At 33.8% G+C, this 14655-nt stretch overlaps 1 protein-coding gene across 1 annotated transcript in view; it reads right to left on the bottom strand.

Annotated features, from left to right (window-relative positions):
• Positions 1 to 14655, bottom strand: part of SPATA17 (spermatogenesis associated 17) — a 207039-nt gene that overhangs the window by 115228 nt on the left and 77156 nt on the right. Inside the window, exon 6 of the mRNA XM_003930345.4 lies at positions 10885 to 11008. Within this exon, the coding sequence (XP_003930394.3) occupies positions 10885 to 11008 (124 nt within the window). The remainder of the gene's footprint in view (positions 1 to 10884; positions 11009 to 14655) is intronic.

Raw genomic sequence — 14655 nt, 5'->3', positions numbered from 1 at the left:
GAAGAAACTGAGAAGCTAATTCCCACAAAGCATTAAAGGCTAATAATGTTGAAGATGTTGTCTAGTAGTTGCTTTCAAATAAATAGAACTCTTAAAATATAATTTCATTCAAAATCCAGGAGAATATTTTTTAAAAATAGGCCCTTTCTCAGCTCTCTCGAAACCATCCATAAATGAAGAGCATGTTAAATCAGCCAGAGCTAAAAAAGCTTGGTTTCTTCTAACCAAAGAACATGATAGAATTGATTATAATTAACTTGACAATAACTGTAGGATTTTTTGTGTTTGTTTATTTGTTTTTCTGAGACAGGGTCCTGCTTTGTTGCCCAGGCTGGAATGCAGTGGCATGATCATGGCTCACCGCAGCCTCAGCCTCCTGGGCTTAGGCAAGCCTTCCACGTAGCCTTCCGAGTGGCTGGGACTACAGCCACACACCATCATGCCCGAATAATTTTTTTTTTTTGTGGAGATGGTGTTTTGCCATGTTGCTTAGGCAAGCCTTAAACTCCTGGTCTTAAGTGACCTGCTTGCCTTGGCCTCCCAAAGTGCTGGGGATTACAGGTGTGCTGGGCCAATAGGAGTTTTACATAAAACCAATAGAAATAAGCAAATACTAATTAACTTTCAATTACCTTTTATAAATTGTTTGTCTACAATGAAATTTAAAATATGGTGTTCTGGGGTAAGTGGAGGAACATTTTGCATTGAGGTAGAAAATGGGAACTATATTTGTCATGTACTTTATCCTAATTCTTTTCTGGCTTTAGAATTTTTAATTAAGACTGTATTTCAAATTTTATATATGTTTGTATTTGTGTGTATATGTGCATATACATACATACATATATAACATGTATATACATATATACACATGTATGTACATATATACATGTATACACACAAATGCATACATATATATACATATACAAAATATATTGATTCTTTTTAATACCTAAAAAGATCTCTACTCTGTACCTAATACATTAATTTAAAAAGTCACCCAATCTACTAAATGAAAATAAACTGATCCTGAGTTTGATGCCCAAACATTTTTTTCAATTTAAAAAATACAAAGAAGTAAAGAAAATTAGGTGCTTCAGCTTTAAAGATAGGACTAAAATGATAAGGTTTACTTAAATGTCTGAAGGTTAGATTTGAAATCTGGTGTGCCCATGATTATGTACAGCACATTAAAACACATGTTAAAACTTATTTGAGCAAGGTTAACAAGAGCAGCGGGGTTTTCACATAGTACATGAATGGAGTCCACTCAGAGGTGAAATAACAGTGAAAGTCATGCAGCTTAAGCTTTGGGGCCCTTGCTTTCATAGGCCCCTTCCAAGGCACAGGGTAGGACCCTGGTAATGTGCTCAAGTGGTCATGCTTTTTGTAAAATTTGCAAAAGTCAGATATCAGTTAATGCCACTGTCTCCTTATACTCTGACATCCTCTGTCACACTTCCCCATGGTTTGTGGAGGGTACAAGAATGGCTATGGGCATGTTGGGATCAGGCTATGAAAAAGATGAGGTGGGTACATGTTTAATCTAGGTTTAGTTAAATATATTTATGTGGATTTTCTGTCACTTCCACATATACTTAATATTTGTTAGCAATCCCAAATTGAAATACCTCCCAGGAATATTCCTACCACCCACTGTGTAGATGGGAGGCACCGTGAATGAAGAAGCAGGGCCAGAGGCTTCATTGCAATAGGAAGACCCTAATGTGCCTTGCCATGGAACTCTGTCTCTGTGGGTAGTGGGGGAGAAATGAGGTTTAAAATGTACACAGCCCAAAGCTAGTCTGTAAAAAATTATTCCAGCATTCAGATGTGTAAATCATAAATGGGGACACCAATTCTCATAATTTCCTTTACAAAATGGAAGACTCTCCTTTCAGTAATATACTCAACATAATGCATTACACAACACTTTCACAGTAATGAAAATTTAGGTCCATGTTGTCAGAACCAAGTGGTAAATAATCCATCTCTTCTCACTTGAGAAAGTACAACAATATTATTGTCAAAAAAGAAGCAGTCAGAGTATGAAGTCAAAATATAGAAAATAAATGCTGTAGAGCTGTGTCAGTTAATTAAAGCACTATGCTATATTTTTAGATTTTAAGCTGTGTGTTATCAGACTGTTACAATTTGAAATGTGCTTGAAATGATTTCCTTTATCATTATAAAAAATATGGCCAGGTGTTGTGGCTCATGCCTGTAATCTCAGCACTTTGGGAGGTTGAAGTGGGAGGATCACTTGATGCCAGGAATTTGAGAGCAGACTGGGCAACATGGCAAGACCCTATTTCTACAAAAAATTTAATGTGGTGGCAACTGCCTGTAGTCTCAGCTACTTGAGAGGCTGAGGTGGGAGAGCACCTGAGCCCACAAATTCGAGATACGATTGCTCCACTGCACTCCAGCCTGAGTGACAGAGCGAGAGGCTGTCTCTAAAGAAAAAATAATGAGCTTATATTCTTGTATTTGAAACTTTGCATACTTTATCCTTAAAGGTGGATCCCAAAATTGTATAACCTTCAGACCCATAACGCATGGATCTGTCCCCAGTCACACATAACGGGGAGAGTTAAAATGTGTTTTGCTAAAGAATTTATTTTAAAATGTTGCACACTTCAAAGGAAAAATACAAGGGAGAGAGCTAAGGCGCTTTTCTACCTACATGGCTCTCTTTCAATTAATATTTATTTTATTCTTGCCTCTTTCGGAAGTTGTTGCCTCTTTCTTAGATATGAGGTAGTTAAAAGAGGACAAGGGGAGTGGAGCAGAAAGGGAATTCATCTGAGAACACAAGAAGATATTTTCAAATCACTTCACTCTGTCTCTTCAAAGAGAATTGACAATGGCTAATAATGGCATCCCTTTCATATATTACAGGATAATAAAAACTACAGTGTTAAAGAAGGAGGAAATAAAATGTAAAAGTTAATAGGTAATTCATTCTCCATGCTAGTTCAGTCCTTGGCCTTTCTGCACAGAGACTGCCAATAGTAACAAATTATGTGATGATTTTGTGATGTTAGTTGTTCACTTGGGATTAAGAACAAATGTCCAGATTTGAAGACCTGCCTCTTAAACTATGGATCCAAAGATCATAGGTCAGACCCCTATGTAACCTTGAAAGAATAAACGTACCAAGTGTCCAAAGGGAAGAAAAAAGAGTCCCAAACAACAGTTTAGTCACCAGAAAGATAATTTCTGCTTTATAGAATATTCTGAAAATAGATATAATACATTGCTTTGAGCAATTCACTGGAAGGTACCATGGATATCTAAATTACATTCTGTCTTTCTTTATGCTTTTATATGCAGGCTCTAGTTTTTATCTTTATACATGAACCCACTAAGAATTGATGTTTCTTATAGGCACTTCAGAGAAAGGGGAAAAAGAGAGTACAATGAAAGAGCAGTGCCTATCCTTTAAAGAAGGATGGCATAAAGGCAGGATAAAGTTTCTTCCATGTAGAGTTTATTTAGGTGAACCAGGTGTAGAACACAGATGTAGATGACTAACTCAGATTTTTATTGTGACCATGGTTTACTGAGGATGCCCCAGCTTTACAGAATGTATTCAAACCAGTTGTGTGACCTTGCTCAAGTTGCTTCATCTTCTAGACCTAATTTCTTTAATCTGTTCAAAGAGAAGGCTGGAAAGATCATCCTAAAGATCACATGCTCCTCTAGCACATTCCACTGAGTGGTGCCTCACACTGACAGTGTGAGTTCTTCCTGTTAAATTTTCTGCATGAAACATTCATGCAAACTACTGGGAAGTCAGCAAAAGCAAATATAAGATCCTTCATGTAAAACATATAAGTCTACCTCCCAAACCATATATTCCTAACTCTGTCTTATTATCAGATCTTTCCAACTCCTAAAAAAGTTTGCTGAATAAGTGGCAGGGAATGTAAGAATTAAGAACTGGTTTTGGAGAATGCTGTGTTAATAATTGATTGTAAATAGCAGTGACCCTAAGCAAAATGACACAACTGAAATGATACATTTCTTCTGCACGTCCTCTTAAATGTTCTTTTCAGTATCATAAATACCTACTTTCCTCCCCAAACACTCCATGAATGCATTAGACTCTTCGGCATCCCTGGATCTCTTTCTTACCAATGTTATGCCCATTTGGGTCTTTATACTCTAGGTATTGTCTCAGGTCTCTGAACATACTTTTCTCTCCCATTCTTATCGGAAGCTGTTCACAATCTATCAATTTTCACTAAGATATACCAGTAAAAACAATTTGAAAGCTAATAGGCCTCCTTTCTAAAATTAATCTAAATTAGTTATCTACAGACAAAGAAATATGTCTTTAATGGTAAAGTAACAGTAAAATTCAAAATAATATTAAAATGCTTGTAATATGCTTCCCCTTTTCTGTGAGAGACAGAAGGTGAGGCTTCTGAATTTCTACAATATGACAAGTCACCTACCTCATACATATACATATACATATACATATACATATACATACACATATACATATATATATATATATAAAGATGTTCTCTTTATATATATGTATATATATATATAAAGAGAACCTTATGATAAATTTCCCTAGGATATAAAGTCAGACTGTATCAGTATGCTCATATTGAGAAGCAAAGGGATCAGAGTGGAGTCAGATTATAAAGAATTTTGAACGCTTATGCTGAAAAATATGGATTTTTATACTATGGATAACAGGGAATCTTTGGAGGCTTACAAACTGCAAAGATAAATGAAATAAAAATGTTCTTTTAGAAAGATGTATCTGATGGTGGTAAATATACTAGGTTAAAGGGCAAAAGACTTAAAAAGAAAATCATTTTCGAGACTATTATGATTACTGAGGGTTCAGGGAATAAACATGAAGGGACTGATCTCAAAGATACCTGGAATGATGAACTGAGAGATGTTAGTAAAAAATGAAGAAGAGTCAACTACTTCAAAACACTGGATAACTGGGGATAGTTTAGAATTGTGGATCTTTTCATGTAAAGTGTGGTTTGAAAAATAGAAAACAACGCACACAGAGAAAAAAAAAAGCCTGAAAAAGTTCACAAGGAATGTGTGACTGCTCAAAATCAGGCTGCATCAAACCACAAGAGCCTAAGTGCAATATTCAGTATAGTGGAGATAAAGGTACTATTGGCAGCCATGAGTATCAAGGCATACATCCTTTTGCATGTATATCATGGTAATACAAAAGAGGGAAAAAGGTCCAACTAAGAAACTAGAAAGGCACAAAATCAGTTTTTCAAGTCAGGAAAGGGGTTTTGAGATAAGGTCTAAGAGGTCCGAATATGTGCTCCAGAAACTCATTATAGGTACATCTTGATATTACTCTTGAGTTTCCCTACCACTGCAAAGATACTTTCCAAACATATCAAATATACAAAGACATGACACGTAGATAAACATACCCCCACATTAGGCAATGGTATAGCCTCTCCAAGCGTATACCATTTGGTATAAATGATTTGGAAAAACTAAAATTTTCTTTTCTTTTTTTATTTGAGATTCAGTCTTGCTCTGCTATTCAGGCTGGAGTGCAGCGGCACGATCTTGGCTAACTGAAATCTCCCCCTCCCAGGTTCAAGCTATTCTCCTGCCTCAGCCTCCCAAGTAGCTGAGATTACGGGCTCCCGCCACCACGACTAATTGTTTTGTATTTTTAACAGATACGGGGTTTCACCATGTTGGCCAGGCTGGTTTCGAATTCCTGACCTCAAGTGATCTGCCCGCTTCTGCCTCCCAAAGTGCTAAGATTGCAGGCATGAGCCACCACACCTGGCCAAATTTTTCTTAATTTAAATATTTTCCCCCTTATAAGATATCCTGGAAATAAAATAAACTTTTTAAAAAAGATTTATCTTATAAAACTGTTTTTATATCAACAGACTACCAATTGATTATGATTATGTCAAGTATAATTTTAAAAATTAAGACAGTCTTTATACAAATATGATTTAATATGATTTAGGAAAAAAGTAGCTAAATCGTTTTGGCTTCCTCAAAAATGTAATTCAAACTAAAGTTTTATCAATATTAATCACAGTATCGAGTCTTTTAAAAATAATAAATAACTTAAAATAGTCATTTCAGTAGTATTTTCACTACTTTAGTGGAGAGTGAGGAAAAACATCCAAAATCTATTGTATAAATTATGACATGAAAATTATTTCCATTATAAACGTGTAACAATTTTCATTAAAGTAAACTTGTTTCTACTTGAGTTTTAATTTCAGAATGTGTAAACTCATAAATGCCACAACAAAATAAAATATACATAGTTATACTGAGTTATATGTATATTTTGGATTTATTTACCTTTTTAATTATCACATTAAAATGGAAAAACAGGGTAACATTTTCACTAATAACTGTTACTGTGTATAACTGTATATAATAACCAGTATTTCCAAACTAACATTTTATAATTTAGATCTTGAATTTTACATTCGTATCTATAATTTTTCTAATCTCCAGGAAGATTCTAAAAAATTCTGGCAATATTTTACAGGCATCTTTTAACGAATCTAACAATAGGCCTTTGCATACATCCACCAGTAGGTGGAGCAGACAACATAATTTATTACCCAAGAACAAGGGTAAGGGAATGAAAGTCAGTTTATCTGGAATAAAACAAATCTGCAAATGAGATTTTCTTCAAAGGAAATATATCCTATATGTGTTAGATTTAGTTTGACTGGTTACTAAATCAAAATAAATAACTTTATTAAATAATCAATCTTTACAGAAAGATAAATTAAATTTACAAATGGAAGCAATATTTGCATTTTACTTTATCCAAATCAAAATTAGCCTTCCTTTCATAAAACTTTTACAGGGACAAAGATTTTTTTTTTATGTGTTCATTTAATAAGATTGTTAAACCCAATCCTGTTTTACAGGTGATGGGGTGCATAACAAATAGTATTTTCTGGGAAATATAATTGACTAATCCTATTATGTTTGTAGCAACAAATTAACCTTATTACTACTAGTAAATGGTGATTGATTATTTATGCAAATAAGTTACCATATTCAGCTTTTTGATGGAAATAAACATATACAAAAGGTGTTTTAATATGACTTGAACTTTTTAATTAATAAAACCCTGAGGGGTCTATTAATTCACTCATTGCAATATTAATTATTTACTTGTGTAATTTCTATTAGCACTAATATATTTGCTTGAATAAAGATGAGATAATTAATACCATTAAAATTAGTAATAGCTTTTGGAACTGTTTTAAGGTATACTTTGGATTTCTACTAAAAATAGGATTAAACCCGACTTTAAAACTTTGCAATCAGAATATATTAGTATGTCACCATAATCATCCTAAAATTACTAATACATTAAAAAAGTAATCTTATATAATGTATATCTGAATTCACAAATACAATTTTGGCTTACAAAATTATCTTTTTTGAAGCATTGTCAAAATTAGTTTTATTTCTACTCTTCTAAAGTAAGCTATTAGAACAATAAAAATTTAATGTAAAAATTATTATTCTATAACTCTACTAACATCATTCCTAAAATAATCACCAATCAACAATATAAATCACAAATATAACTAATGTCTCTCTCTTTGCTAAAAATGCTATTAGATGTATTCCTTTTAAGCAGATCAATAAATCTTTTCCTATCCTGATATACTGTTCATAAAATTATTCAAACAAATATTTTTTGGAGAGTTTTCAAATATCTCCAGGAATTGAAAGTTAAAATTGATACAAATCTTTTAAAATAAATATTAATTCTTACTGCCTTTTATTTGTACTTAAATGTCTATAAATACAATTTGAAATTAAGACTCTTAAAACAATCAGTGAAATTAATGTGTAAACACCTAAGTAAAGAATATTTCAAAATCTGCAGCTTAATTTCTCCCCAATAGCCAAGACATGCTATAAAAATTACTAACAACACTCAGACTGAAATATGTGTCTTCTATTTCACCACCACACACGCACAGTTTGCCTTGGGAACAAAGGTGCCTCCATAGGTTCAAAGGGTTGTCTTTTCATCTCTAGTTACCTGTGATCAAATGTTAAGATCACCGTGATGAAGTTTACCAACCTGCTAGATCCAAATTAAAATCCCTGATATTTTTGTAATATTCCTCTCTGAGGGAAGCGATTTGAGAACATAATTTCACCTGTAATGTCCTCAGGTCTGTGAAGTCAAGTGTAAAATGGAGGTGATGACACCAGTATAGAGATTTGTAACTAATTTTTATTAATAACTAAAGGAAAGCCAAAAAAGAAAAGGAGAAAATGAATGCTTCCAATTGGTAACACTAATAGAAGAAAATTAAAGTAGAAAACCTTAGTTTATCTTTGACAGATTAAATTCTAATAATATAATTGTTACCATTACCGAATGCCCTCTAAGGGTCTGGCACTATTTTAAATACATTACGTTTAATCCTCATAACATTCTTCCAAGGTGGATTTCATTATCCCACAAATGCAGACGGAAGCAGAGGCTCAGAAAACTGACGGTCATCTCCTGATATATTACCCTTAGTGAGAGAGCTGGGATGTCAGCTCAGCTCTGCCTGATGACAATACTTGGGTTCTTTCAACTGTGCCAAAGTGCCTCAAAAATAATTATTTTATTGGATGCCAAGGAGTTTTGAAGACTAGGGATCACTAAAGTAAAGTTTACATACACTGATAATATCAGCAGCCTACGTGGTATAAAGAAGAAGACAAATGCATTGACAGCTTGTATTTGTTAACACAAACATACTTAAAACACAATGGTAAAATCTCAAAATCCATTAAGGTCTATGATTCAAGTGTTTTAGTCAGGTTTGTGAAATTCTTTTGTCGGACCAGGTGCTTAACTTTAAAATTGAAATGAAATTAAATTCGTTAAAGAAATAATACATAGGAAGTCTCTATAATACTGTTTGGCACATGGTAAGCACACCATAGATATTTGCTATCAGATTATTTTTATTAGTAAAATAACTGAGTCTTCATGGACTTTCTAAATCATTTCACTAGATACTCAGTATCTCAACAAACTTGAATAAAACAATTAACAAATGTTCAGTTAAACCTAATTTCGCCATTTTAGGCCAGGCACGGTGGCTCACACCTGCAGTCCCAGCACTTTGGGAGGCTGAGGAGGGGGGATAATTTGAGGTCAGGAGTTCAAGATTAGCCTGACCAACATGATGAAACCCTATCTCTATTAAAATACAAAAATTAGCCTGGTGTGGTGGCAGGCACCTGTAATCTCAGCTACTCAGGAGGCTGAGGCAGGAGAATTGCTTGAACCCAGGAGGCATAGGTTGCATTGAGCCAAGACTGCATCACTGTACTCCAGCCTGGGCAACAGAATGAGACTCCTTCTCACTCCCTCTTCAAAAAAGGAAAAAAAAGATTTAACAATTTTAAAAATTGTTTTCTGCATTATAATACCTATCATAAGTATATGGAGCACAACTAGAACTCATATTAAGAAAGATTCAGAGTATAAAGACAGTTCAGAGTTACTAAAATTAACAACTGTATTGTAAAAAAGAAAATATTATCAGATTTAAAGAAATAAGGGTATTAATAGTACTCAGTTTAATGAAGGTTGAAATTAATAATAATTGAAGTTAAAACATTTCTGCTAAAAGGAATTTTTGGTTTGAAATTCTATATAAAAATGTAGCACTTCAATTATACAACTAAAATTTTTACTATTATAGATTTTATAATTAAAAGTTAAAATATTTTGAGTTTTCATTTTAAAAAGTATCTTTAAATGATTGCCTAAGTATTTGAAGTCTAGAGGCCTCAGATTGAGGGCCATATCTATTTCTACTGGCTTGGTATCTCTAACTCAGCCACATAACACCTCTGAGCTTGTTTTCTTACCTGTTAAATAAAGATGACTCAGCTCTACAAATCCAGGTAAATATGAAGATAGTCACCATAATTAAAAAGTATTGGTATTTAGACTACCAAGTAGAGGCTAGAGATGCGGACGATCTATGTTCCAAAGGTGGATGGCCAGCCCAGGATTTAATATGTTTTTTTTTAATTTGGATGCCTCTAAGGATGACATTCAATTTTAGGGCTCACCCTTCACCACTGGGACTTGACTTGTTCCTGCCTGGAGAAATTCGACTATGTGCCTCTGGCCAGAACCACGACACTGAACTTGAAGGTCTATGAGAAAAAGGTAAAACCCAGAAATTGCCAGTTTCCTGACTAGATCCCTAGTAACAAAACACACCTCAACCCAAATTCATGCTTTCCTTAAACCGTATCTCTTTCTGAGACTATTCCATATGCCATGTATTCTTTCCTAGTAACCAGGACAAAACTCAGGGTATTAAAATTTTAGCAAGCATTGTAAAAGAAATGTCTAAGTATTCCAAATTCCATGCTTACATTTTGTTAAAAGCTTTTCTTGAAAACTTCCATCAAAATTTAGAAACGGTCAAAAAATGGTTTTAATCTCAACATTAGCTCAATAAAAAGAGAAAACATGAAAGCCACCTCAGCCTAATAACTTGTTAGTTCTTGATCAATTCACAACACAACAAAGAGCCACTCAGAATGAGTTTTGAAAGTGAGGTTATGCCCTCCGTGTTGTGTTATCACCGTGGCAGATCACGCTGCTGACTTGGACCTTTCTGCCAGCGTCGCAGCGGCTGCCTCTATGAAGCCACTGTCACAGACGAGTCATGGTCCCTGCGCGCACCTACACAGAAGCACGAAATTGAACTCGAAGTAGTGTCTTTGTGATATCTTTTCAACAAGTCATGTCCCATTCAGCCTGCTAGTTTATCTCTGTCAGGCGAGGGGCCCAAGTGGCTTACAGGAGCTGTCAGGGACAGGTAGACCAACCTGCTTTGTGCTGAGGAGGTAATGCATCTTTCGAGCTTGGTAATCTCTTTTCTCCTCTTCCCTTTCGAGGTTAGCCTTCTTCTCTTCTCGTTCTTTCATTTCTGCAAACTCCTCCAGTGCCTTCCTGCATCAAAACAATCTGCAGTTACGAAGGGCAACCATCATCCATATCCATCCCAATCAGTGGTGTCATCCATCTATCTTACCTGTATTTTCTACATTAATCTTTGCAATATTTAGAAAGCATTTATATGATTTTTCTGTGATTACATTTTTGAGATCAAATGAGTTTATTTATAATTAATTCAAAGCTGAGAAAATACTCATATCAAATGCAATATAAGTGTTTTACTAAATTAATCAGGGTTTTTTGCTTGAAGGTTAACGTTTTCGGACATACTTAAACATCCCAAGAAAGACTTTGAACTACTGTTTTCCTTTATATTTTGGATTTGTATTTTCAAATCTCTAATCATTTATTTTGCATACTAATGGCCTAATTTTTAAAATGTGACATGTTTTATACACATGCTTAATTTATTGTAGGCTTACTTCAGTTGACAGTTCAAATAATCCCAGTAAGATTATATATATTATTCTGCACTTTAAAGGTTGACATTTTGTCCAATTGTATAGATAATTTGAATAAAAACTAAATGAGGTGAGAAAGTGCAAGTCTTTTCAAAGTATAATAAATTCAATTAAAATAATGAAACTTTTCATCATTTATGTCTATCTAAGAAATATAAACAAAAAATAAGCTTTAAGCAGACTATGTGAAAACACCTGCTAACCAGATTATGATATTATCAAATATAGAAAAAAATCCTTCATTTTCAAGGAAAAATTTAACAATTTGTGTTAAAATAATATTTTGACATTGCACTATACTTTTTTAAAAAAGCAGATATAGAACTTAGTATCTAGTTCTGTAAGTAAAGTTTTAAACAAATCATCTGAGCATTTTTCTCAAAGGTATCTAAGGAAAGTAAAGGAAAAACTTCCAAAAATAAAAAAGATTCTCCTTTCTATGTCAATGTCTAGAAATATTTTTGTTGCAATTTTCTGTTAAAGGCTACTAATACAATACTTCATACAAGGTTACTTATGAAACACACTGACGTTTAAAAATCACCAAGCTATGCTACTGAAGCAGAGCAATTTTTTTCAACATAAGATTAAATTGCAAAATAAATGAATTACTTGGAGTGGCATGGCCCCCATTTTGCCACCCTTCTCTTGAAAATTGCTTATTAATATGAAAAAAGGAGTCAGAAAATAGCCTGCTTTACTTTATGCATAGTATTTTTGGGGGCTTCTGCACCCACAGAGCCAGGCTAGCTGCACATTTAGATTGTGTTGGCAAGCTGGTACAATGACCTCTCTGACCTGCATCTCAAAGCTATTATTAATCGCTAAGTAACCTGGTAAAGCCAAACAAATTTGTTTCCATTGAAAGGATCTCTATCTGTGTCTGAGAATTTGTTCTGTACCAAACAAACCTCATTAACTGTGTCCATTTTTGACAAAGAACCAGGAGTTAGAGGGATTGGTGACCTTTCTTTGTCCTTAAGGCACAAATTTCAAGGCAGTTACATATGAATAAATGAGAATTTTTGCTAGGACAAATAGCAATCATGTGTTACATTGAAAAGTGAACACATTATTACTTTTAATCTTTACTATTGATATTATGAAAAAAATAAAAATTAACCAGAGAACTCCCACTATAAAGATAATTACTCAGAAATGCATGTCTTCAATTTTATATTACTCTAAATATAAGTATGGTCGTTTTCTAAGTAATCATAAAAATTAAAAATACATCTATAAAGAAGTTTGTGATCTATAAATAATTTAATAAATATGAAAAAAATCTTATATAAGAAGAAAGGCCTAATAGAATTGAAAACATATATGAATGGGTAAGGTACCAAGATGTACATAGAACTTGGATATAAACTCAAAAGTGTAAGTTATTTGAAGTAGTAAATAGAGTTCATCTTCAGAATATGGAAATGTATACAGCGGAGTGGTTAAGAGCATAGACTGTTTTGTTCACAGGCATGGCAAAATGAACTAAAACTGTGAGATAATAGAACATAATTACTTTCCAGTGTGTAAAGAAAACACATAGGAAACATTAAAAACACTAATCTGGTGTAATCTCAAACACAAAAGTAGTTAATTTAATAAGTTCATCCAATGTATTGAAAAAAAAATCAATTCTTAGGTTCCAAATTGATTTCTTGTAATATTTGAGAGTGTGTGGATATACTGAACAAGACAATAATATTTACGTCAAACATTTTGTTAAAAGATGAAGTAGGAATTACTGAATAAATTATTTATTCTTGATATATGTTTTTGTTATATCAGTAGGATGAAGATACTGCTCAGTGTGCAGGATACAATAAAATTATAATCTCATTAAAAATAAAAGTATGGAAATCATTCTAACTAGGATTCCCTAAAAAATTATAAAAATTACCTATATTTTTATCTGGAGATTTTTTAAATGCAGTACTTCTAAGACACTTAAGTAGGTTATTTTCCTTTTCTTATATTTCAGATTTTTTTTTTCTCATTTCTAATCTCAAAAAAAATTCCTATGATATATATGGTATAGCTTTTACTAATTATTTTACAAATATGGAAACAAGTAAAGAGATTAAATGACCTACTATGATTAATAAATAAGTTAATGACAGAAATGCAATTAGAATCTCTGTGTTTGCAGATTTTCTAACTCCAGCCCAGGCTGTCATCTTCCTGGTACAAGAAGTATTATGCCGAATATATTTTTATTGAATTAGCCATGCATATTTTCTTTTTTCTTATAATCCTGTCTTCTATCATATAAAGAAACTTGAGTTTGGGAGTGGTGGCTTACACCTGTAATCCCAACACTTTGGGAAGCCAAGGCGGGTGGATCATGAGGGCAAGAGATCAAGACCATCCTGGCCAACATGGTCAAACCCCGTCTCTACTAAAAATACAAAAAAGTGGCTGGATGTAGTGGCACAAGCCCGTAGTCCCAGCTACTCAGGAGGTTGAGGCAGAAGAATCACTTGAACCCAAGAGGCGGAAGTTGCAGTGAGCCGAGATCACGCCACTACACTCCAGCCTGGCAACAGACAGTGAGACTCTGCCTCAAAAAAAAAAAATAAAAATAACCAAAACAAAAAAGACCCAAACTTGATTAAATTCCAAGACTTTCTGCCTTGTTACCATATCTATAAACATTTTCTGATATTAGTTTTAAAATAAAGATTAAAATTACTAGAAAAAAATTACTGAAATTTTTGCAAAGCTTTACATATTTGAAAGTATTTTGCTAATGATATTTATAGGGATAATAAAATATTTACATATTCTAATAATGAGAGCAATAATAATAGCCATTGAGAGGCAATATAGTAGAATGGCTAAGGGCATAGACTCTGTTTTGTTTTGTTTTGTTTTGTTTGAGGTAGAGTCTTGTTCAGTCACCAAAGCAGGAGTATAGTGGCACAATCTCGGCTCACTGCAACCTTCACCTCCTGAGTTCAAGCAATTCTTCTGCCTCAGCCTCCCAAGTAGCTGGGGTTATAGGCACGTGTCACCACACCCACACCCAGCTAACTTTTGTATTTTTAGTAGAGATGGTGTTTCGCCATGTTGGCCAAGTTGGTCTCAAACTCCCGACCTCAGGTGATTCTCCCACCTCTGCCTCCAAAAGTGCTGGGATTACAGGCATGAGCCACTACACCCAGCCAAGAGCATAGACTC

The sequence above is a fragment of the Saimiri boliviensis genome, chromosome 14, assembly GCF_048565385.1.
Source record: "Saimiri boliviensis isolate mSaiBol1 chromosome 14, mSaiBol1.pri, whole genome shotgun sequence".
In the NCBI taxonomy this organism is placed as follows: Eukaryota; Metazoa; Chordata; class Mammalia; order Primates; family Cebidae; genus Saimiri; species Saimiri boliviensis.
This window is presented reverse-complemented; position numbering and strand designations above follow the sequence as displayed.